This window comes from Eublepharis macularius, chromosome 1, assembly GCF_028583425.1.
Source record: "Eublepharis macularius isolate TG4126 chromosome 1, MPM_Emac_v1.0, whole genome shotgun sequence".
NCBI lineage: Eukaryota > Metazoa > Chordata > Lepidosauria > Squamata > Eublepharidae > Eublepharis > Eublepharis macularius.
In genome coordinates this window covers 201,412,926-201,437,889 of record NC_072790.1, presented here as the reverse complement: position 1 = coordinate 201,437,889, position 24,964 = coordinate 201,412,926, and the positions used below count along the sequence as shown (strand labels likewise).

Sequence of the window (24,964 nt, the reverse complement as noted above, 5' to 3'; positions counted from 1 at the left end):
GATATACTCCCCAAGGGAGCCTAAAATGTCCCAATTATTCTCCAGTTTAGTTAATCTATTTTATTCCTAATATGCACTAAAGGGCTGAAAAGGAATCAGATATAGAAAAGGACACTGATTCATTCAGAGCAAATGGTCAGAGGAAATATATAAACAGTTGCAGGGGAATTATATAAGCAGCTATTGTCTGCCTTTTAATTGGAAAGGACCGATGTGAAGTACCTTCTGATGTCTGTGGCTGCTTCAGGATTCCATAAATGCAGACAGACATCACTCACAGGCTTTGCTCTCAACTCATTCCTTACTTCCTTGACAAGTCACAAGACCATGGCAACACCAATCAGGGGCCACTGAGTTCTGTGCACCACTACCCTTGGTGCCAGGCTGTCTGAATATTTCATTTCTCAAGAAGCTGGGTGAAGCTGTCTCAAGAATAGGTTCCATTTTTCTCCTCTTGCAAGCAGCCTAGCCTGCTTTCTATAGGATTCAATGGGACTCCAAATATCAGGAATTATTCTGAATATTCAGAACTATAAAATTCGGATTTGCAATTATTTGTAACTATTCCAAATATAGCATTATTAGTTGCTTTCAAATATTACTTCTTTGCAATGCCCCCCCCAACTTCTAAGCGGAATAAAAAGATTCAGAGATCTCCATTCTTACTCATATCTAACAAAGGGAACGTAACTCTTGAAAGCTTATACTCTGGAAACTCTTTGTTGGTCTTTAAGGTGCCACTGGACTTGAACCTTCCTCAAAATTATACATGGGGTGCAGAAAGTGGATAGAGAATTTTTTCATCAAGCTTTTGAGGTAACACGATGACTAATTACCTGTCATCACAGTAGGTGAATTTCATGTCCATGCTATGACGACTCAGGAACGTCTTGCTATCCAGTGGGATATCAGTGTTGGAAGGGTGCTGAATAGGCTCACACATTAATATAAGGCAGGACAAGAGAGGCTCCTTATAGCCACACAGGGCATGAGGAGGGCATGTATTATAGACCTTAATTTGCCCAGTGCAATGCAGAACCTGAAATATAAAAAGTTCATTTGTATTATTTAGGAATCCTTTTATGGTGAACAGATTCAACCTTTGGACCAACATAGGTAAACTTGCTTACCTTCCATGTGGCAGATTTGAGATTGACGGTTCTACCTCTGTTGGTAACAGTGCATTTCATTCTCATGAAGAAGTCACGTTCCATGGACATCTCTTTACTTTTTTTCCCAAAGCCTGGACCTAGAAAAGATAATATTTTTACTTGAAAATGCTGCACACCACTTAAAAATCCACCCTTATTACTCTTGCCTAGCTTATGAATCCATTTCTACTCTCATTAGTTTTATTTCAGCAGACCTGAAGGGAGTCATGAAATAAAGTTTGAATTCATGATCTCCCTGATCCTACAAGGTAGGACCTGTTAGAAGACTGGTATCCATTTTCTGGTATACTGTGGCAAATTGCACAGAAGAAAGAGAGGTCAAGTCTTGCCTAGGTGTACAGTACTTGGGTCACGTAATGATTGAACAGGCATAGACATACACTAGACAGGAAACCATCTCCGGGTTACGATAGGTTCCTTAAGAGAAGTCTCCATACTTTGAGCTGCCTTTTGCCCTATCTCCTCTGCATTGTAAAAAAATTATTTACCATTTTTCAGACTCAGGTTTTCTCGAATTTCCTCATGATCACATGGATGGGTGAAGTCAAAAATGCTGTGCCCAGTTAATTCCACCTGTTTGACAATAATACAGACAAAAGTCAGGGGGAAGGAAATGGACTTTAGAAATACAATTTAACACGGCATCTGCAACATTAATTACACTAGGAACATACCTGAGGTTTTTACAATTTTATATCCTGGCCAGGGATTACATGAGTAAGAGCCAAGCTACAAGAGACAAATTACATGAGGAGGAGCACGTGAAGGAAGTTGCAATGTTAGCTGGGAAGCTGAGTTTTAAAAGAGATCAGAAGGCTTTGTCAATTTCCCCTCTCTATAGAGCTAGGGAGGTCGCTGCTCAGAGGGCTTGTTAATTTCCTCATCGCCTCCGGAAGGCTCTGTCAGTTTCACCTCCCCTTCTAAGAGGTGAAGAGGAAATAAACCCTCTGAGCAGCCATCTCCCTGGCTCTGTAGAGAGGGGAAACTGACAAAGCCTTCCAATCTCTTTTAAAACTCAGCTTCCCGGCTAACATTGCGACTCCCTTCACGTGCTCCTCCACGTGTAATTCGTCTCTTGTAGTTTAGCTCTAAGAGTGGGAGTGGGAGTTACATCCTCCCCCCCAAATCTTGTCATTTCACGTGGCAGAGTTTATATTTTCCTGGTTCTTATTTTTAATTCTGTACAACTTTTGCTATACGTGGATGACAAAAAATAATGTTCAGGGAGGATTTGAATAGCAACTAAAAAGTATCTATAAATTTACACTTTCGCCTTTATTATGGTGGGGGTGCCAGAATTCAATTTAACCCATGTTTCAAACAGTTTCATTGGCTATCAGGCTGCCTCTGGTTCAAGGTACCAGTATAAACCCTCACAGCCTGAGACCTACACACCTGAACAACGACCTCTCTCCATATGCGCTCACAAACCTCTTAAGGGCTCACCTATCTTTATTAGCAGTGTCCTCCTACTGCCAAGTCAAATTTACATCTGTGTGAAACAGGGCCTTTCTGGTAGTTGCCCCTTATGGAATCAGCTCTCCATAGGCAAATAACTACTGCTATGTAGTTTTCACAAAGATTGTAAAGTCTGTCTTCTCCCAAAAATGAGCTTTTAATCTATGAAGGAAGTAACAATTAGTGTTTATGGCAGGTGCATTTGAGCTGTAGCTTTATGATATTTACATATACTAATTTTTGTTTTTCTGCTTGGTTCTGAACAGCTGATTTGTTATTATGCTGTGTCTTGAGAATGGCAGTTCCCTTCAGCTGATGCGTAGCTGCAGGGAGAATGTTGAAACCAGCGTATACCCGTGCAGAAACGTTTTGTGCAGCAAGGCCCTCTTTCTTTCTTTTTTCTTGTAATTTTAGCTGAACACAACTTTCAGCATAATGTCATTGTGGGTAATATATCTTTCTCCCTGCTCTATATAAATGACTGCTGGAATGGGGAACGGAAGAGGAGGGAGTATATGGCAACACACAGCACAATTACATCAAATCATATATTGATTGTGTTAAACTGGAAATGCAGAGTGTTCGGAGATCAGACTTCTTCAAACATTTAATTTCATCCTGAGAGAGGAGTGTGAAAAAGTGAAACAGAATCAAGAGGAAGATAAAGACAGATATAATGATATATAGAACAGAGTATGCTATGCTCACCTTGAGATTTTAATGGACAGATTAGATAAGAAGCATAGTAATCCTTCCACCCAAACTGTACCATTACTTTCACTACCATTAACAATATATAAAACATTTTAATAAGCAAAGTGCTTTTTCTTTTTTTCACATTCACATTAACTGTTATGGGAGTAGGTTGCTATTAATCTCATTTTACAAAAGAACTGAGGTTCGGAAGGAGTGATTATCCCAAACTGCCTACTGGTGCTATCCACATTTAACTCTCTTGTGAACCTGGCCTATATAAATAATCTATCAAACAAATAAACAAAGGAGCCCACTAGCTACATATTTGGCCTGATAGGTGCTTGACAACTGCTCTGTTCATAGTCCCAAGATAGTGAGAGAAAACAAGAGGTTTAAATCAAGGGCCCCAGACTGGCTGCATACAGCTCAATATGTCACGAGGCTCGCTCCTATCATCTGGACCACACAAGAGACAACGGTTTGGTCAATGGATCACAAACTAAGCTTAACTGAATCTCATGTAGATGTCTACAAGATGTTGGGAATCAAGCCTTCTACAAGTGAAACTATCATCCCTTGCTCTAAACTAAGGAAGCACACATTCCTGTCTAGGCCAGGAGCCACAGGTAAGTATGGTGCCTAGATAATGTGCTGTACTCTTCTTGGCTTTGCAAGTGTCAGTCTTATAGCCTCTCTAATCCTCTAAGAGCATCATTGGAAAATCACTTCTGGCACACTGAGACTGACAGGAAGCTCCTCTTAAAAACACACACACATTTGCAAATTAGCTACACCGGAAAAAGAAAGCAAGAAGCAGAAGTTATAATATCCAAGTTGCTATGTGAGAGGATACTTTTACCTGTGTCAGACCCATATATTTACTGATGTTCTCTGACAAAAAGATCATGTCTCCATCCTGTGTGATCACAGTAATAAATCCTTCCAAAGCCTTCAAGTACAAGTTGTCCATTTGCTGATCGGTTTCAATTTCATTCTCGTTGTCAGTGCAGACTGAAAGAAAATTGCGGGGGGGGGGGGGGACACAGAACAAAAGAGGAAAATCAGAACATGTGCTTCCAAGTGTGCACTACCAAATGATTTTAAAAATGCACAAATTTGATTTCAAAATGTTGATTACACTTTTTTACATGAACATGAGCATACAATAGTTGTCATTACAGTTCAGACAATAATCTTGCTGGAACCGCACACATGGAGAATCAGGACCCATATACTCTGCTGAGCAAGGAAGCGCATGCATGAAATAAGGCTCTGTGGGCATTTCCTGGCCTGATCCAGGGGACGGAACTGCTTGAAAAAGCATAGTCAGAACAACCAGTAACTGAACCAATCAGCTGTTTGATAGAAGAACCAGAGGGCTAGACTGAGACCTCTCAGCTATCTATCCCCAAAGACAGCTGGTCAGCAACAGCTCTGAGTATCTACCTGGGGCCATACATGAATGTGCAGCCCTAGCTGTGATGACATATATGTACTGGGCTTATAACGCTCATGTACAATAAGTAATGCACATAAAAATAATTGCAATTTGTTAACATTGTTCCATGATCATCTTTTTTCACTGTTACATAAAGATGCATGCAAAATTTTAGTTATGGAAGCAGAATGAAGAAAAGGATGATTAAATGGTTGTATTTAGTAAACTGATAAATTAAAAGCTACATACTTTTTATTATAAATTTGGTAATCAACAAAGAATTATTCAATAAATAAAAAGTAATTATTAAAAAAAGAAATAGTCATTCTAACAATATAGCGACACATTTCTTTTTTTCAGTTCAGTTTTTATTGTTACAGTCAAAGACCAGCACAACACAGAAACAGGAAAGCACACCACCCCAAATCATGATCCAAAAGTACAATATTTCTTTTTTTAAATAATTACTTTTTATTTACTGAGTACTTGTTTGCTGATTACCAAACTTATAATAAAAGGTATGTTGCTTTTAGTGATATACTGCTCTTCCCCCCACCCCCTTCGAGAAAAGGAAAAGATATTGTTGGGAGTAATCCTAAGCAGGTCTACCCAGAAGTCAGCCCGAGTTAATTCAATGTATTTAAAACATTTCTATTCCACCTTTTCTTCTCCAACTCTATGAGGCTTACTCTCAGGAAAGTGTTCTTACGATTGCAGCAAGGGTTGCTATTCTCTGCCCAGGACGGGGGAATCCCCTGATCCCACCCTTTCTGCCCCACGCCCACTTACCTGGGCTGGCAGGGGGCACGCTCCCTGGGGCGCCCCCTCCCCAGGAGGTGCGCCACACCCCCAGGTGGGGGTGTGTGCTCCTGCACTGTGAGAGTGGGCAGTGGCAGCGGTGAGGAGAGTGGGTGGCGGCAGCAAGAGCAGGCTGCTCTCACCCCCACTGCTGTCCACCTCCACCGTCCGCTCTCGCTGCCACCGCGGCCCGCTCTCACCATTGCAGCCCCTGTGCGTGAGAGCAGGCTGCAGTCGCTGCAAGAGCAGCCTGTGCCAGCTGGGACAAGGGCCCCCTTTGACCCGGGTGTGCCCTTTAACCCTGTGTGATGACATCACTCCCGGAAGTGACGTCATCATGTGAGCCGGGAAGAAGGAAGCTGGGGTAAGTTCTGGCTCCCAATCTCCTGTCGGGAGTGTCCAGGGACCTAGGAATCCCCTGTTGAGGGACTCCAGGTCCCCGGCAACCTTAATTGCAGCCTTGAAGTAATCTACATGCATCCAGCAAGACTGTTTTTTTCTTGAAATATATCATCCCCGTCTCCAATGTGGTATCCCTAAATGGACTGGAAATTCCATCATGTTTCCAAAACAGATTGTTGTACAGCAAATGGAGCTAATAAAAAACACATCAGCAAGACCTCATGGACACAGGGAGCAGTTCACATGGTTCTCTATATCACTGTGACCACAGTTAAGTATTACAAGTTATGAGAAACAAAGCATTGGTGATGAATACAGTATACCCTGACATGAATATGCTGTGTGTTTTGTCAGCCTATGGTAATAGTGGGAAAACCCACAACATGACGACAGCAAGACATGAACAAGTTTTACTCTAAAATGACAGAATAGGACAGGAGGAACTCAACATAAGACCTCAACAAAGGACTGCTATTTCTTATAGCAGCCCAGTTTTTAAGGCTTAACAAGAAATTACATACTGGGAGAAACAGTATTTTCGTCAGAGGAGCTGAAAGCATCCCTCTGCTTGACTCCAATTAAGCCTCAACTTATGACTATACTCAGGGCTTCTGGTCGCTACTCCCTGCACATGGCAGATGGGTATGAGAGTGGAAGACCAGAGTAAAAAGAACAGCCATGATGCAGTTTCCAGGAAACTGGAAAAGGGAGGCTCAGGTTAAAAACTCTTTTCATCTGTGAAACTTACTAATGTGATGTAGTGGTTAAAGTGCTAGTATAGGAACTCGGGGACCCAGGTTCGAATACCCACTCTACCATGGAAGCTTGCTGGATGACCTTGGACTGGTCACATTCTCAGCCTAACCTACCTCACAGGGTTGTTGTGAAGATAAAATGGAATGGAGGAGAATGGTGTAAGCTGCTTTGAGTCTCCATTGGGGACAAAGGTGGAGTATAAATGAAGTAAATAGATAGTTTTATTTATATAGTACATTTTATCCCACCTTTTCTCCAAATAGTTCAGAACAGTGTACATTTTATCCTCAAAACAACATTTTGTCTGCACAACTCTGTATAATAGGTGGGGCAAAGAGAAAACAAGTGATCAGCCAAGATCACCAAGTGAGCTTGCATGGCAAAGTGGAGACTTGGACTCCCAGATACCAGCTCAGACACTAATCGTGTAACCACGCTGGCTCTTGCTAGGTAGCCTTGGGCCAGGCACATGCTCTCAGGACTGGAGTGTCGTGAATATAGCAGAGGATAGGGTCCACATAACACGGCTGTATTATTTTCAAGGAAAGACAGGGTACAAAATGTAAAAATGCTGAGAAATGCATAAAAATGCTGACTGTCTCAAATGTGACAGGATCAGAATTAGAAGCAGTATAATGCCAAACTTTGTGATGCAGCACTGATGCTAGGAAACACAATTGCAACCTGCTGTTCTCAGCAGCCAGCGTAGACGGGGCCGGCGCACCCATTGAGGCCAGGTAGGCGGTGGCCTCAGGCGCGGGGTGCTGGAGGGAGCACCGGAGGAGGCGCGGAGGGTGGAAGCACGCGCCACAGAACTGCTGCCTCCTATCCCTCCCACCCCACACTGCCGCCGCCGCCAGCACACGCCCCTGGCCGGGCGCAGCCGTTGCGGGCAGGCATCAGCTGTGGCGCAGGCAACCAACCAGGAGAGTTTGGAGGCCACCCGTGCACCATCACAGCTGCCTGCCGCAGCGATTGGGCTGGCGGCGGCGCGCGTGCTCCTGTGATGATGTCACGTGTGATGTCATCACGCAGGCCGGTCTGCGCACGCAGGGGGGAGGGGTGCCCGGCTGGCCGGCCGCAAGTGCCAAAAACCCTTGCGCCGCCCCTGAGCGTAGAAGATGCTGTGCTTTCATAATCCCAGCTGCCACCACCCAGAGGCATACAAGTCCATCATGTACCAACTATAATTAATGGGAGAAATATGAAAAGTAGTGGGTAGCAGAGGCACTTTTGCAAAACCATCTAGAGATACACTCCAGCCCATTGTGGCAACAGGAATAAAACAGGAACGTACAATGCGGCACAGGCTGCAGCTGGCCACTGCCACAATTTTGTACACCAACAGCTAAAGTAGCTCGAAGGGATCCAGATGCCTGCTTTCACTGCTGTTTTTATGGTAAGCCATGTGCATGCCTTGCACAAAGCAAATTCTTTGTGGAGAGCCAAGACCACAGAACACTACAAGTTGCACAACAGATGAAACCTTTCCATCACTCAGATTCCCACCCCTCTTTGGACCACAGTCTGAAAGTAATGCTGGTCAAATACAGGAAGTATATTTAAATCCCTTGTTGCCACCTGCTTACTCCCTGGAATGGTGAGAGACAAAAATGCTTTACCTGTAATTTTAAAAGATTATATTTACTTTTCTACACAGACTTCTTGGAAAAGCTCTTCACCAGAGAGTTTGTGTAAAGATTACCAGGACCACAGATTGCTATTGAGGATAGACCCGATGCAATTAACTGCTCAGCATCATTAGTCTACTGCAGTCAAACAGGTTAGTGCTACCAAGAGAAGCTGTGACAAAACATTCTCTCAGAGGGCTAGAATTTAAGGCAATTCTACTGAAAAGAAACATTGCTAATGACTACTAGTTCATTGCTACAGCATCATAATATAGCACCGAAAAATCATACATGGTTTTTTAAAAAAGGTATGGATAAATAAATGGGTGCAATCAACCAATGACTATTATCCACAGTCTTTGTTTGTTTCTTTTGTTTAAACAAATCCCTCCATAAACAGATTCTGGGGGAAAGAAACAGGGTTTGGCTGTCCCTGTCTTGCCCAGCCTAGGTGTATTTGGCAGTCCACTGTTAGAGGCAAAGTACTGGGTAAAATGAAATTTTGCTTTTATTCATCAGGGCATCTCTTATTATGCCAGACATGCAAGCACTCGGAAAACTAATACTGGCAACATGCAAGCGTTTTCCATGGCAGATGTCACTGTAGTGCTAAATGCGCTTCAGCAGGAGTATAATTTGACCCCTCAAAAGTCAGAGATAAAATTACAAATGTGGATGAGACACAGGAGAGCAGGAAGGAAAATACTGTGAAAAGCAGGCAAGAGAGGGACTAGAATGTAAATTTCATTGGCACTTGAACTTCAGTTACCTCTAAAAGAATAAGGAAACAGCTCACACGCTCAACCAGCATGGTGGGTTGTTAAAAAGATTACTGTTGCCTCAAGACGTGCCCAAATTAATTTCTAATTACGTTTTGTGACAAGCATTGTGTACATGCTCCTCATTTGACAGAGAAATATTAGAAACAAGAGATTTTCTTAAGGTATCTTGTTTGCTTTTGTCGTTCAGTGGCACAAACCAGTCAAAAGGATAACTATTCAGAAGGATGGCAAGCATGTCTTAACTAGGGATGCCGCCAATTTCGTTAAGAAAATGTTTGATGTTCGAACTTATCATCTTTGAATGTAGAAATCAGATGTCAGCGGATCATTCAGCCTGTTGGTTCATGTCAAACAGCGACGAATGCCTGCCCAACTGAGAATGTGCAAGGTGCTGCTGATTCAAAATGATCAGCAGCCACTAGCATCAGTAAAGAGTACTTAAGCAAACACCAAAAGGTTCACTGAAACACAGCTCTTATTGATGGCCGAGTTATACGATCTGTGAGTGATCAAATTGTCTATTTAAACAATTGCCCAATGAGCAGAGCAGTTATGCAGCAAAGAAGGAGAAAGTGGTAGACCTCAATTGGGTTGTGAAAGAAACTGCATGCACAAAAAGCCTATTGTGCTGTACTGCATGGTTAACAAGGAATACAGTGAAACAATCTGTCGAACACCCACAGAGAAAATGATGAACTATCAAACTGATAATCAAAAAACATTTCATTGTTTGCAACTGATGAACAGGGCATGAGCTGATCCCTAGGCCGAATCCACACTCACTCACCATTCGCTTATCTTGCGCAGTCGTGGCAATCGGGTTCTTTCCGCTACCATGCTGTGCATCATCACATTCACCCTTCCAGTGCATTTTCATGGCGCAATCATTTCTCCACACGCCACTGAGTAAAGCGTTACAGTGGACGGTTCCATCCTCCGCCGTCAGAATTGACGGCGCACGTCACTTCCCTTTTTTTTTTTTAAAAAAAAGGTCAATTTTCTGGTATACCGATATTCCAACTTTTAAGAAATGGCAATGTACCCTCCCCCTCATCTTTGATTGGCTCATTTTTTGCTTGTTTGGCTGGTTGGTATGGCGGGCAAATTTGAAATTAGATTGTCACATTAAAGGCAATGTCTGGAAATTCCGCTGCTCAGAGTGGTTTTCTGCTTTTAGTAGTTAACAACATGGATGCTCAGAGTATGATATTTGTGATGATGGCTCAGATTGTGGTTGGCATGCTTTGCAGCACAGCCACACGACGCCACGAGATGATGCATTCTGTCTTTCGCACATGGTAGAATCTCCCACCTGCGTCCTAAGCTTTCAGGAATATATTTGTTTTCCGCACCTGCCGTTTACTGGAGACGATCGTTGTGGGAAATACAGGATTGCTCGGCTTAGCTCCTCACACTCTTAAAAATGGTGGGACACAGTAGGGAAATGGTCCCCATGTGACATGTGCATGCTCCGGTGACATTTTCTTTTCTAGCGCAAACTGCTGCTCACTACAGTTGGTTTACCGGTATACCGACCTTTCAGCACTGTGCAGGGAAAAAAAAGGCGGGGAGAAAACGGATTTCCGCCACTATCACGTGGTTTGGAAGGAAGGTGCAATTGTGGCGCGGTGATGGCAGGGAACACGCGGAATGGGAAAGCGTGTGAGTATCTGCATGAACAGCGCACCGCTTGTGAAAAAGGCGCGGAAACAAAAAGGAAGTGTGGATTCGGCCCTAGTCTTAACCTATGCAGTGATGATGAGTCATGTATATCATGATGTGTGCTTGTTGAAGTGCTACAGTGGAGGGATGCAAGCATCTGTTTTCCAGTGAGGTACCAACTTCTAACCCTCTCCAAGATGCAGACAGACATGAGAATATCTTCTGCAGTGCATAACCAGATAACAATGCAAACTATGTCACACGCTAGAAACCTGGAGTAGCCAAAATGTAACATTATTTCACCAACACCACTTCAGAACAAAAATGTCTATATAATACCAGCCAACTGCAAAAAGAAAACAAAAAAAATCTTCACAGACTAATTAATATAATCAATGAACAGTAATGAGTCCTTTGAAAAAGATTGGCCTTACAAGCTTTCCTAAATACTTTTAAAGATGGCGCTCTCTGCACCCTTCTGAGAGACCAGTTCTTAAGGCTGGAACCACAACTAAAAAGGCTCATTATAAAGTACACTATAGAAGAGCACACTCTCCAAATGAAGGGATAACAAGCAGGGGTGATAAGCTCTGCAGGCATGCAGAGGGTTCTTCAGGTAAGTGGACTCCATAGGTTTTTTTTAAAGCACCTAGAACTGAACTTTGAAACAAACAGCCAACCAATGGAAGTTGTTTCAGAAGAGATGTAATTCATTAATAGTGGCTCACCCCGTTTTTTAAAAAAATGCGCGGCTATGTTTTGCAGTAATCCAAGCTCCAAAATTGCTTTCAAGGGCAGCACTAGTGATATGCACTAGGGGAAAAAGGGCATTTTTCAGATCTGACTATTGGGAAGCATTTAAATATTCCCTTTAATCAGTTCCTCTCATACTAGTTTTGTATTTGGAATCATTTTTCCCCCCAGGATTCTGAAATTAACCAGTTGGGCCTTCTGTTATAAAGTATTTAGAAGCATTACAACAGAATAAAGTACTCAGAGCTGAGAAGTAACTTAGCAGTAAAAGTTTCACTGGTAAGAAACACACGTGCACACATAATGGATGGCATGGGATGAGGAATGACGTCACTTCCTAAAAGATTCCCTTAAGAGGCAAACTGGTAGTGTGCAATTAGAGCAGTTACAGTGGCACTGAGTGAAATAAGCGTAGTTAGCGATGAGAGTGTTAAACTAGGACTGGGGAGTGGAGAGCCCTAGCTTCAAATCCACAGCATGCCATGAATCATTCTTGGTATGCTTAGGCCAATCACTCTCTCAGGTAAAGCATGATACTGTCCTGAGCTTTTTGGATGAAGGACCTGGCTGAAGTAGTCCATACAAATCAAACTGTCTTCTACAATTCTTCTGAACAGGATTTGGTAATATGTAAAGCTATCTTTACTGGCATAGTCTGTAAAAAAAATATGAATAGGCAATGACCAATGGGGAATTGTCCTTTTTCAGCAAATGCCTGGTGTAATATTTAAAGAAACATTTCTTTTATGCTAAAAATAACCCTTGTAAACAAGGTTTGATTGATTCCCACTGTCAGGATGTGCAGAGTTCCAAAGGGCTAGAACATGTTTCCACAGATGCTGCCTGACTTCCTTTAGTCTAACTTCTTGGAATGCAGCTGAGAGCTCTCTTCACAAGCACTATGACTCAGGTGGGATCTCCGTATCCCACCCCCTGCACAGAACTATCAATCTTAATTAATGTACATTTTCATTTATTCAGTAAGGACACTGCATTCTGCTGCTTGATGAGTAGTGAGGATTCTAACCAAGTTACATACATTATCCACCCCAAGCTGTCAAGAGATATAGCATTGATTCTAACAAGTATTTGGAAATACTGCTATGAAGTGAACCAAGGATGTGCATTCAGTTATTAAATAATCAACCAAAATGTTTCATTTTTCATTCATTTCATTCATACATAATCTTTATAATTATTGAAAAATGAATGACAGTTGGTAATATTCAGAAAATTGGGATCTGGCCATTATTCTGGTGGATGCATACCTGCCTGGTTTAATTATTATTTACTTGTTTGGGGAAATTACATGCCACCTCTTCAGAAACCTGCTCAAATTTAAGAAGATCCGATAGGATGGGAGAGGAAAGTAACTCAATAAATGTGCAATGGAGAGGGACAGACATCACCACAACATCAATAGTATACAGGGTTGCCCAGCACAGCCTGGAAACCAGCAGGAGACCAGGGAGAGACACAGGGGGCAGCAGTCAGTGACTGTGTGATGTCACTTCTGGGGGAAACCCTGGAGTGACATCATGCCTCTATAGAAATTGACTGAAACTCTTGGTTTTACCATAGAGTTCCAGCAATTCCTATACAGGTGTGCCATCACTTCCAAGTTTTTCCCAGAAGCGACATTGCACAGCTAACTGCTTCTCCCCATTTAAATCTTTTTTCTCCTAATGCCACTCTGAGCAGTGGCAGGAAACAGGAGTTGGGGAACTCCTGACCCACCCCCAGGAGGATTCAATCTCTGGCATCTTTATTTAAAAGGATCAGGTAGTATATGATTTGAAAGACCTCTGTGTGAGAACCTGGAGAGCTGAAGTGGATGTGGTATGATGGGTCTATTTTCAAGCAAACAGAAAGTACATGGGTGAGAGGAATGAAACCCTTCTCCCTTATACAACTTACCACAGTGTGATCCTTCATTTCCTTTACATTCCCCCCCCCCCAGCCAGTTTCACTTTTGGTGTTGGAATTTGGCTGGGAGAAAAATGCATAGCACAGCGAGGTATGACTCAGGAGGGTGCAGGGTTTATCTCCCATTGCCCACATGCTTTGATGTACTTTAAAAAGTGCCTCCATCCCCCTGATTTAGACACGAATAGGTGTCTAAAGGTTACCCCCTATTTATAAACTATTTGTGTTCATGTGCTTTCCTAGATGGCCAAACATCTGCCTCTCCAATTTAATTTCTTATAAAATTGGGGCACCTTTTCACACATCTGTTTGAAATTTGACAGCATGGGTTTTTGTGGGTGTTATGCAATGCAAATTTCATCCCAATTTGATGCAGAGAAAAATTATAGCCGGAAATGTGTTTTGCACTGAAACCAATAAAAAAAAAGAAAAAGAAAATCGATGTGAATAATATTAACAGAAAGAATAAAATATTTTAAAATAAAATGAACCAAAACGGTTCCTTGAAAGCAGAGACTTGAATAGAATCATCCACATATGCATATATTGATTCAAGTTCACATCAACCTTTTGCAAGTTCACTTGGAATGAGTTTCAGGGCTTCTTTTCAAGTGAACATGCATTAGGGTTGCCAACTCCTGCTTTGGAAATACTTGGAGATTTGGGAGTGGATCCTGTGGAAGGTGGGTTTTGGTATGGGAAGAACTAAAATGAGGTATAATGCCATAGAGTCCAGCCTCCAAAGCAGCCATTTGCTCCAGAGAAACTGATCTTTCTCATCTGGAGATGTCCAGCCCCCACCTGGAGGTTTGCAACTCTAACATGCATAGGACTGCAACTTTATGTCTATTAAAACTTCCCCAGGCTAGCAGTGTTTTTTTAAGGAAAGAAAGAAAAAAAGCCAAGAAACTCCTGGGAGGCAAACAGCAATTGGGCTGTATTTTAGATCATCCAAACTGATTCTTTTATTTTACAAGATCTTGTAGCATGTATATAAATATAACCAACAGTCCCTTTCTCCCTGCACAGCTAATGATATTCTTTAAAACCATACAGGAAAGTTATTCTCCCTGCACCCACCGTCCCTTACTGGCTTTCTGGCGCCACTGGTTATTTCCCTTGAAACAAGCTCAAGCCAGATCCCACATTGCCTCCCTTTTCTGAAAGAACTTCCTGTCTGCTCCCTACTACTTCCCATTACTTTTACCATCCATTGCCCAGAAATAACTCCTCACTAGTTTCCTCCACCTGCTTAAGAAAATGTAAAGGAAAAAAAGATGGGGGAAGGGGAAAAGTAAACTAAAAAAAGTCTCCCACCATGTGTTATGTTTGCTAAGAATGGTCTCCAGGAAAATGATCAAAATAGCCTTTGTTTGGTAAATCTTGAGCTCAAGAGGCATGTAGATTCTAGGCCTTGCTCATGGGGCTTGTAATGAGAGTTTACCAATCAAGAGTACACATTTGGTTGCCACAGGATTGGGCTTGTCACATTTTGTTGGAGGGAGAAAAGGTTCTGAACTTTCTACATTTCACAAACGGGCAAGGTAGCATCTAGACTTTGGGATCAATCAGTGACCTTGTCATATTCCAGTTCCCTAAATCCAGACAGAGTAATTGGCATAATTATGAGAATCAAACATTTTCACCCTTCTTTCTCAGGGCCAAGCTACAAGCGACGAATGACACTTGAACGGCAAGTGTATTTCTCCCTGTTCACTTGCCCTCCACTCAATCCACTTGCCGTTCAAGTGTCATTTGTCACTTGTAGCTTGGCCCTCAGACAAGAGTAAAGCTTGTCGGGAATAGATGTAGCAGCCATGTCAATTATAGCTGCATCTTCCCTTATTGGCAGGACTGATGGAAAGCAGGAGCAGGTACATTCCCTACTTACAATATATATTTTGCTTTACAGCTCTGGATCTACAAGAGCTGGAGACTGAGACCCAAGCTACAAGTGACACCTGACAGAGTTTGGACACTTGTCAGCTTCCCTAAAGTTTTGATGGGAAATGTAGGCGCCCTGGTCTTGCAGCTTGGCTCTCTGACTGCTGTCCAATGGACTTTTCAACTGTCACTTGTCCAACATTCTGCCAAGCTGCCTACATTTCCCATCAAAACTAGAGGGAAGCAGACAAGCGTCCAACCTGTGTCAGGCATCACTTGTAGTTTGGCTCTGAGGCCTGTTTTCCACATGCCACAGAATAAAGTAACAGAATTCTGAGGTGGTGGAATGTAGCACTTCAGACCACAGGAAAGAGGGTCACATTTTGAATGCTCTGCTATGTGAAAACTGCTTGCAAAGTAAAACAAAACAAAACCCAGTACATTGGGAAGAAAGGTTCCACCCTGACCTTTTGCATTCTGTGCTCATTTCCTACTTACACAAAGTTCCTAATGTAGAGGGACTCCGAGAAACATAATCCCTCACCTGCAATCTGAAGTAGCACAGTCCAGTCTACCACCCCAACATTCAGCCACCTCATTACCACTCCACATGCCGCAGGTTTTGTAGATCAGGCCTTAAAAAAGAAGAAGAAGAAAACTGCAAAGGCAGTGCAGCTAATGGATGAACAGATACTTGTTGCTTCCAGGATCATGCTGGTTGCTGAGATTTCTCTTGTTAGTTTAAAATATTCATAGTTAAATCTACATGTTTCTCCCACAGCTGTGATGGTAACAACTGCTTTCTAAGTAGTTATAAGGTTCTAACTCCTATTCTTGGCACCTCCACTTAATATCCCTTGCATACAAGAACTTGGAAACACCTTACTCTGCAGGGCTGTTTCAAGGTATTTTGACAGCCCAAGCAACATACACTCATGGCTCAGGGCTTGGTTGGCAGTGTTGAAAGCCTGGGAGGCAATGCAATTTGTCAACTGCACTGCCAGCTAGAGTACCAGCTAGGGCTGCCAGGTCTCCTACTATGGAGGGAGGCCTCCCACTGGCAGCCTCATTTGCCCACTGCCACTTGGAGCAGCAGTGGAGGAAAAGAAACAGGAATGGCAGCTACAGTGCAAGATTACTTCTGGGTAAAGCCTGAAAGACATGTAGGTTAGCCCTAGAAATCAGTGGAAACTCTGTCAGGGGTTCCCAATGTAGTGCCTGTTGGTACTATGGCACCTGTTCTCACCTTTCTTAGTGCCAAGCATTTTTAGAAAATGGAGGGAGGGGGGCTCTTGCCCCAACAGGGCTTCTGATTAGCTACTGAAGATTTGATGGGCTATGTAGATTAAGATAGTATTGTTTCAGCGGCAGCTGCCACCACAGTGTTTTCTATTCTCTCACCCATCTTTCCCAGTTTTTAATTGCCACTCTTCTCCTCTGCACCTGGGTTTCCTCTGTGTGTGTGTGTAGCTCTGCCTCCTGTGGCAGCTATTTTATGGTTGGTTCTACTTCCTGTGGCAGCTGTGGTTGCACCCCTACACTGTATCAGAAATTCAAAGGTGCTCACCGGCTTATAAAGGTTGTAGACCCCTGCTCCATGGTTTTACCATAGAGCTTCTGGTTGATTTCTAGAATTACCCTAGGACCAACTCCTGCAATGCATCAGTGACCTTCTCCTTGCGCTGCCCTAAGATGTTGTTTGAGTGGACAGCTGGCCCTGTTTCTGTGCCGGAGACCTTCAGGAGCTGCTGTCAGAGTAGACCACACTAAATCAGATGGACCTGTGATCTAACTCAGCAGAAGGCAGATTCATACATCTGTATGCACCCAAAGGAAGATTCACATGCTATTACCTTTAATATATGCATCTTCCCATGGGGCTCAGGCTTCAGATGTTCCTGGCTACAGTGGGAAAAGGATGCATTTCCTTTCACCCAGCTTGTTAGGAGTGTAAGAACTCAGTCTAATTTTAATATTCAATAGATTTTTCATTCATGTGATTAATTGCTGGAATTGCTATCCTGCTATCCTTTTATTCCCCCTATGTCTTTGATATATAGCAAAGAGAAATTCAACAGACAAAACTTTTCCCCAAAACTACACATTTACATTCTGAAAAGAGTCACATCTTTTTAATTTCTAGCTGTTATTTCACTGTTAAAAAGCAAGAGCCCCCCAAAAGGCGGGGGAGGGTAGCAAGCCTTCAAGTTCAGTATGCACAAAATGGAAACAATATTCTACAGCTATTGTTTCAGTTAGCTTCCTGTGATAATAATCTCAGTCTGGCCACCAGACCAACATGTTGAAGGCTTCCTTCCCAGAATTCTCGCTTAGAGCTGCCTACTGTGAAAATCAAAGGGAAATGGGTTACTAAGTAAAGAAGGAACCATAATAAAGCAAAGTGTGGTATGTTGCACTCTTTTGAACTCCAAGATATGGGACCAACCTTTCCTATCACAAAATGACACAAAAGACCAAATCCAGACCCTTAGGTGACTTCTGTGGAGTACATGGGATGTACAGTCCCTAAAAATAATATTGAGAAGAAGGAAAATAAAGAATGAAATAATACTGAGGAATTAAAAATCCCGGGCCAGGAGTAGAATGCTAAAATTGTAGGAATTAAACAGCAATGCACTAACTTCTTTCTAGCCTTTTCTAAAATCTTTTACTTTTCTTTTACTTGTAAATAAAAGTATACATATGAAAGTTTTTACTTCTACAGTCTACATTTTTGTTATAAAACAGACATGAGCTGCTTCCATATTTGCCATTCAGTCTGGAATGGATATTATTGGTTCATTAAGCTTTTTAAAACAGAGAATCCATATGACATGAATGCCAATTTAATGCATTTCTGTGTTTTCCTTGCTGCCTTTCTTTCTTTCTTCTGGAATTTTTTTAAAAAAAAGTTTCAGTGCCTTCACAGCTGCAACACATCCAATTTGAACATGTAAAATGTCAGTGGAATTTCTCAGGGCTATATTTTTTAAAAATTTTGCTCCTTTACACTGTAACAATATTCCTGAATAATTAAGGATCAATTCAGGAATAATGCAATAGAGTAAAGGAGCAAAAGTACACTATTACACTATAACAGGAGAAGAGCATTAATTATTGCTTTTTTCCTTGAAGTTAAGTAATCACTCGTTATCTTTTTCTTTTCCATTACTGCAACTTTCCAATCCAAATCATAGAAAATAAAACAGAAGAAAATGAGCAGCCAGTCATTTCAGTTCTTTAGATGGTGACCATTAAAGCCCACCTCCCTCCATAGAAACAAAAACTGACAATTAAAGATCAATCCAGATTGAAAGGGAAATAAGGCATTTAGAGAAAGGAGCTGTAATGGAATAGATACAAGAAGAAGCAAAACCTTTACTGAGTAGTATTTACTTCCAAATAAATATACATGAAGATCTTGCCTGTGGGATGGTGGCGCTATATTAAGTCCCATGTTGAATCACCATTTTAATTCTGCTTTAAGGTGATTGCAGAAAAGGAGTTAATGAGCAGCACAAAAGTGTGCAGGTGTGGAAGCAGCTCTATACTCCTTTTTTAAAGTAAACCCTTTCACCTAAGTCATCATGGAAGGTCTAAAAAAGGTATAAGACCAAGCAAGGAGGAGAAGTCCAATAACAGAATAAAATTAAGAAGAAGAAAACATGACAGAAGCTTTCTGATCATTTCCATATTCATAACTGGGAGAGTGGGCTACTTGACGAGACTTATCATAAATCATCTAGCAATTGTGTTATAAAACTGAGGTGAGTGTGAGAAACACAGATTTAGCTTAGCCCTGTGCAGACAGGGTTGCCAGCTCTGGCTTGGGAAACTCCTGGAGATGTGGGGAAAATGCTCAAGGCAGGCGGAATTTAGAGAGGGGAGGGAACTCAGCAAGGAAGCAAATACAGCCTTGTTCACCAAATCTGCCATTTCCTTCAGGGAAACTAATTTCTGTAATCTGGAAATTAGTTGTAATTCCAAGAGAACTTCATGCCCTGCGTTGAGTTTGGTAACATTATGGGCAAACATTCTCGGCCTTCACACTATAGAGGCTAAGATCACACCAAACCATCCTGCAAAGCCCCTCCACATAACTGTCATATGTATAGTGCCCATATGCATCAGCCTGAATTGTTACCCACCTTGATTTTGAAGGTAAGAATTGGATTGTCAGGTGTGCCACTGACAATTAAGGATCAGCCTAGCAAAGAGCTAGGAAACGTTTCTATATGGTACAAATTCAAAAGTTTGAAAAGCACACTCCCTGTTCCACTGTAGCCACTGCATGGACAGGTTGGTATGTCAACTAATTTTTAAGGCAAATTCCTGCTGTTTCCACAATATTAAGGTTTTATCCACAGCCCACACTAAAACAAGAAAAACACAGAAAGCAGCATGACATTCAGATACAGGCTCTGAGAGGAAATTTTGACTCCACACTCTTGGGTGAGTATTCACAAATGTTATTCCCGGGAGTCGGGGGACCCTCAGACAGGCAGAGAGATAGGAGCAGAAAATGAGGGGAATAACTAACCCCTTCATCCACAAACAAAAATGCCATTCTGTCATAGGTACAACACAGTTTGATACATGTCACTCTGTTTTTGTTTTTGCAAAAGCAAAAATTAAGATATCTGCACAACTTGGGACTTATCAAAAAATATGAAGCCCACCTACTGTGGTCTGTGGCCTGCCAGGTGATCAACAGCCTTCCCATCTTTGCGTACTTCCTGCGCTTGTTAGATCTCATCTCAAGGAAGAAATAACATAACAACAACAACAACAACATTCGATTTATATACCACCTTTCAGGACAACTTAACGCCCACTGAGAGCGGTTTACAAAATATGTTGTTATTATCCCCACAACCATCACCCTGTGAGGTGGATGGGGCTGAGAGAACTCTGGAGAGCTGTGACTGACCAAGGTCACCCAGCTGGCTTTAAGTGGAGGAGTGGGGAATCAAACCTGGTTCTCCAGATTAAGAGTCCCGTCGCTCTTAACCACCACATCATCCATTCATGCTACTAAATACAATTAAATTGGGAGGGATATCAAAGGGAGGGAAGGAGAATCTCAGGTCATCTAAATGATGTTGAACAGTCCACAGCTGTGCAATGTGCAACTGTTCTTACTGCATCCAGATGATGTAGGGTTTAGTTGTAGTGCAGCTGTAGTTCTGGATTCATAAAATCTGACATTTTAAAGTGATCATCCAAATTTCTGCTGATATCCCTCTATCTTGAAAAAACTTTTCATACCATTTGATAGCATGCTAGTTCCCTTTAAATTGCTTTACTGTGACTTCTGTGTGAGAACAACTTCCTCCTGGAAACATGCTAAAAACATATCGAATCAGATGGTTTAAAAAATGGCGTGTCTAGTTATTCTTTTAAAAATAAGAGTTTCTAGTAAAATTTTAAAAACTACAACTAGGATTCACATTCTTGTTAGTGGAAAAAATATCCATGCCTTAAAAAAGCATGGCAGTCTAAATCAGCAGGAGAAATGTTTCTTACGAAGAGGCAGCATTCTCCATCATTAAACATACATAGACTAGAATAATAAATTCAAACAGATCATTTATGCACCTTTGAGTGGCATTGAGGGTGATGCACTGGCAAGTATAGCTAGGGTCGTGGCCATTTAGTGTAATAGGTTTGGAGAATAAAGCAAATGCATAATAACCTCCATCCTCCTCTCATTTGACGCATTACACACAATCCTGAGATTTGCTCACAGCTGGGGAAATCCCTTTGCAGACTCAAATACCGGTAGAATTTCAATTACAGAGCAGTGCTGTCCAAATGAAGAAAGTTGCCGGTGCTGGAAAAATCAACTCAGACAGTCAAGCTTAGCAAAAGATAAACTTTGAGAGAGGATGCACTCAGAAGAATAGGAAATAATGCAGGCCTGATTTTGTTATTGTTGTAATCCAAACTGTTTAATTTCCTCCTTGCTTAATGCATTAAAGCGCTTAACCTAAAGGATGATGAAATCCTTTTATTCAAGATGATTTAACATCTGCCTACCAATCGCATTTTTACTATCACAAGTGAAATTCTTTCCAAACAGCAAGGCAATTAATAGTTTACTAATTCATGTCACTAATTCTTTCTAGAAAGGGAGGAGATGTGTTCTAGTGTGGCAATCCCACTAGACTACTAACAGAAAAACTTGGGAGTGGCTAACGTAGAGAAGAGAAATGTGGCAAGCCAGGATGAGCTACAATGGATATTTATTTATTTTACATACCACTTCGTTTCTATTTTTAAGTCCTTCTTCTAAATTAGCAAACTGGCACAGCAAGGAGTGTTAAAAATGGCATCCACCAACCTTGAGTGGTACAGTCCAATTTACACACTCAGCATTCTCACCTAAGAGAGAGAGTTGTTATCCGCCCTGAGCCCGCTCGCGGGGAGTACGGAATACAAATTTGAAAATAAATAAACAAACAAACAAATAAATAAATAAGACAAAGTTTAAATAAGATGTTTGGCAATGAAAAAAACCCATGACTCTGTGCTTCCCACTGTCTCGTTTAAACTTAGCTGCTCCAGGTGCAAAGCAGCATCATGTGCTCAGTTAGTACACTGGAGATGCCAAGCATAGGAGGGTGATGCACTAGCAAGCTAAGCACATGCTACAGATTAGCACAGGGAGCAGCTCTGTATAAATAAGCCATACAAAATTACTCAGGTGAGTTCTTTTGCTCCCTAGCATTCTGTTTAAACCAAGCCCCCTCCTGCTGCCTGTCCCAAGTTTTAGGTGCACAATGCTAGAAAACAAAATCCAATGCGAGCAAACTAAACAGGGGCTACACAGACACTTGCTGCTTCCAAATAGCGCAGGCAGAAGACCCAAAGTGCAATCCTGCACCCACATTGAGAAAAACTGAGTAGGTCCCCCATGGCCCTATTGTAACACACTCCCTTGTCTCTCCAGCTGCCTCCATGTGTGCCAGGCTGTTTCACTTCTACTGCAACTCAAGAGGGCCTTTTGATTGCAGTCAAGGACCACCACATCTGGCAACTCATCCTTCCCTGGTGCACAAATGACTCCCAGCAGATGCAAGTGCAGAGCCATGCATGCAGGGCCAGGGGAAGAATCAGCAATGCATCAGGATGCCACAGAAGGGTGTGGAAGCTCCGCTGAATCACATCGCAGCATACTCAAAGGGCGTATGCTGTAGGGATTGTTACAATTCATTGCGCAAAGACACAAACAGATTTCTGCTTCTTTTTCAGATACTACTTCCTAACATTTTTGGTTTAGTATTTTGTTTTGTTTTTAATCACAAAACAGGCATAAAGGGAAGGTACAGTCTGGACACACCTAAGAGTTTCTTGGGAAAAGTCTGGCCTAAGCCTCAAAGAGATCTGAATGTCCCCCAAAGAAGAAGTGCATGTACAACATTCTAACTCAGATGTTTCTGGCTTCTAGGAGGATCAACTCATTGCAATTAAAGTGCTTGCTGGCATGGTTTCAAAAGCTGGTCTGCAACACATGTTATAATTTTAGTATTGCTCCAGTGCAAAGGCAAGTTAATATCGGTATACATTGTAAACAGATTAGTATATGCTATTAAGCAATGGGTGGGTATTTTTTTGCACTTCTGGATGAACAGCAGCCATGGACACAAAGCCAAAAAACCCAGTTGTGGATGGTGGGGTATCCATGAAAATGCAAATCCACGCTGAATCTAGCTTGCCATTGAACATGGACACCAATAAATGGAACAGCAAAGGGCAAGACATGGCTTTACCGACAGCACGCTGCTGCTTACCCAAAGCAATAACCTGATAAAAACCTGTAATTAAATATTTTAACATAAAGCTTGCATGCATAATCAAGCAAATCATCACCAAGTTCCATTTTGGTTCCTCTGTGCTGAGCAATGTGGGTGGCGTCTTCTAAACCAGAATCTCTATATCCTTTCTTGTATCAAAGAAGTTCATCTAGCAGACCAGATTTTATGGGGCAGCAGTATTTGGACCATATTGCACCATACATAAGATTACATTGCATGCAGTATCTTTTGCTGTGTACACAAGTTTGTGATTTACTCAGAGCTGTTTATCACGCAGGATGAAGCAGTAGCCAAGAGTACATAATGCAAAATGACAAAGAGGCAACAATCTTCACATAGTGGATCTATCCCAGATTTGTTTCCCTTCACATCTCTCCCCTCCTCCCCCACAATATATTACGAAGCAAAGTTTGCAGGCTAGTCATGATGACCAGCAGTGAGGGATGTGTAGTCAGAAAGTCAGATTGTATATATGCGTAATCCAGTTTAAGTGAGGCCTTTGGAATACACAGCTGCTTTCTCAGCGTAGTTGTGCAATCATGTTTTCCACATCAAATTGAGAGTTGCTTGTTCCAGCATGGGAATCTTCTGTGATTTATAAACTTTGGTATTTTAATTAGGATTAAACTCTTCAAGCTTGAAATCTTTTAATTGGTTTTAATTAAAATTACCCAGGTTTATTTTTAGGCATACCTTTATGAAGTATTACCAGATTTTCTGCCTTTATTTTGCCATTTGGCAATACGTTTATTTACTTAGCACTTTTATAACCCTGCTCTTTCCTCAGAGGAACTTAGCATGGTGTACACAGAGTTATCCAATCTTCACACAACCTCATCGTTTGTGACTGAGAGGAGGAGACTTTTCAAAGAATACCTAGTGAACTTAATGGCAGGGTGGGAATTTGAACCCAAGCCCCAGAATAGCAAGTTCAATATTACATTATGATGTTTACCACAGTGGATGCTGTTATAATCAGTTCAGATGTACACATATTATTATAATGCAAAGTTCTGACAGTGGAAACAAGGGCTCTGCTTCCAAAATGGGCCACACCCTTTAGGGTTGTATTCAGTTTTTGGGCTGCTGAACCTTTTACTACATCCATTGGATAATGGACCAAATTTTACTTATAAAACTTACCTGAAGACAACAGCTTGTGTGTCCTTAAGAAACTGATTGCAAGACGCATTATTGATGCCTTGTCCAGGTGTGAACTAATGTTGTGAGGCAAAGGCAGTTCATGGGCCAGCTCATAGAATACTTCAGTCTCTTTGCTTCTTCTGCACCTTGCAGCATCTCTTGACTTCTCCTTCCTCCTTTCAGAACTGCTCCTATGTATGAAAAAGAGAAAAATAACCTTGAGAAACATAGTATACTGTTAAGTCTATTTGCTCAGAGATAACCCAGATGAGTCTGCTTTAGTTGGATGACATACCATAATTAGATAGCTGCAACCAGGAGATAATGCAAGTCCATACATCCTAGTCATCACTCAGTTATTGCAACAAAATTTGCATGTGGGAAATATGGACATCGCAGATCAATCATTGCTGATGGATCTTCCATATGTGGGGGATATGTGGCGGACAGACGACCAGCCCTTTTAGCACAGGATCATAGACTCTATTCTAACTAGTGGGTGCTCTCCATGGTCTTTCCCAGAACATCTGCTACCAGAGATCCTTTCAGAGGGAGATATCAGGGACTGAACCTGTACATGTGCTCTATTATTATGCTATAGCTCATCTTCTTAGAAGTCAAGCAACAGAGAGCACCTGACACCATC

General features: G+C 41.9%; 1 protein-coding gene across 1 annotated transcript in view; it reads right to left on the bottom strand.

Annotated features, from left to right (window-relative positions):
• Positions 1-24,964, bottom strand: part of EPAS1 (endothelial PAS domain protein 1) — a 124,761-nt gene that overhangs the window by 27,519 nt on the left and 72,278 nt on the right. The window contains exons 2-6 of the mRNA XM_054983933.1: positions 24,319-24,509; positions 4,186-4,337; positions 1,661-1,745; positions 1,131-1,249; positions 837-1,039 (exon numbers count right to left, since the gene is read on the bottom strand). Coding sequence (XP_054839908.1) covers positions 837-1,039; positions 1,131-1,249; positions 1,661-1,745; positions 4,186-4,337; positions 24,319-24,509 — 750 coding nt within the window. The remainder of the gene's footprint in view (positions 1-836; positions 1,040-1,130; positions 1,250-1,660; positions 1,746-4,185; positions 4,338-24,318; positions 24,510-24,964) is intronic.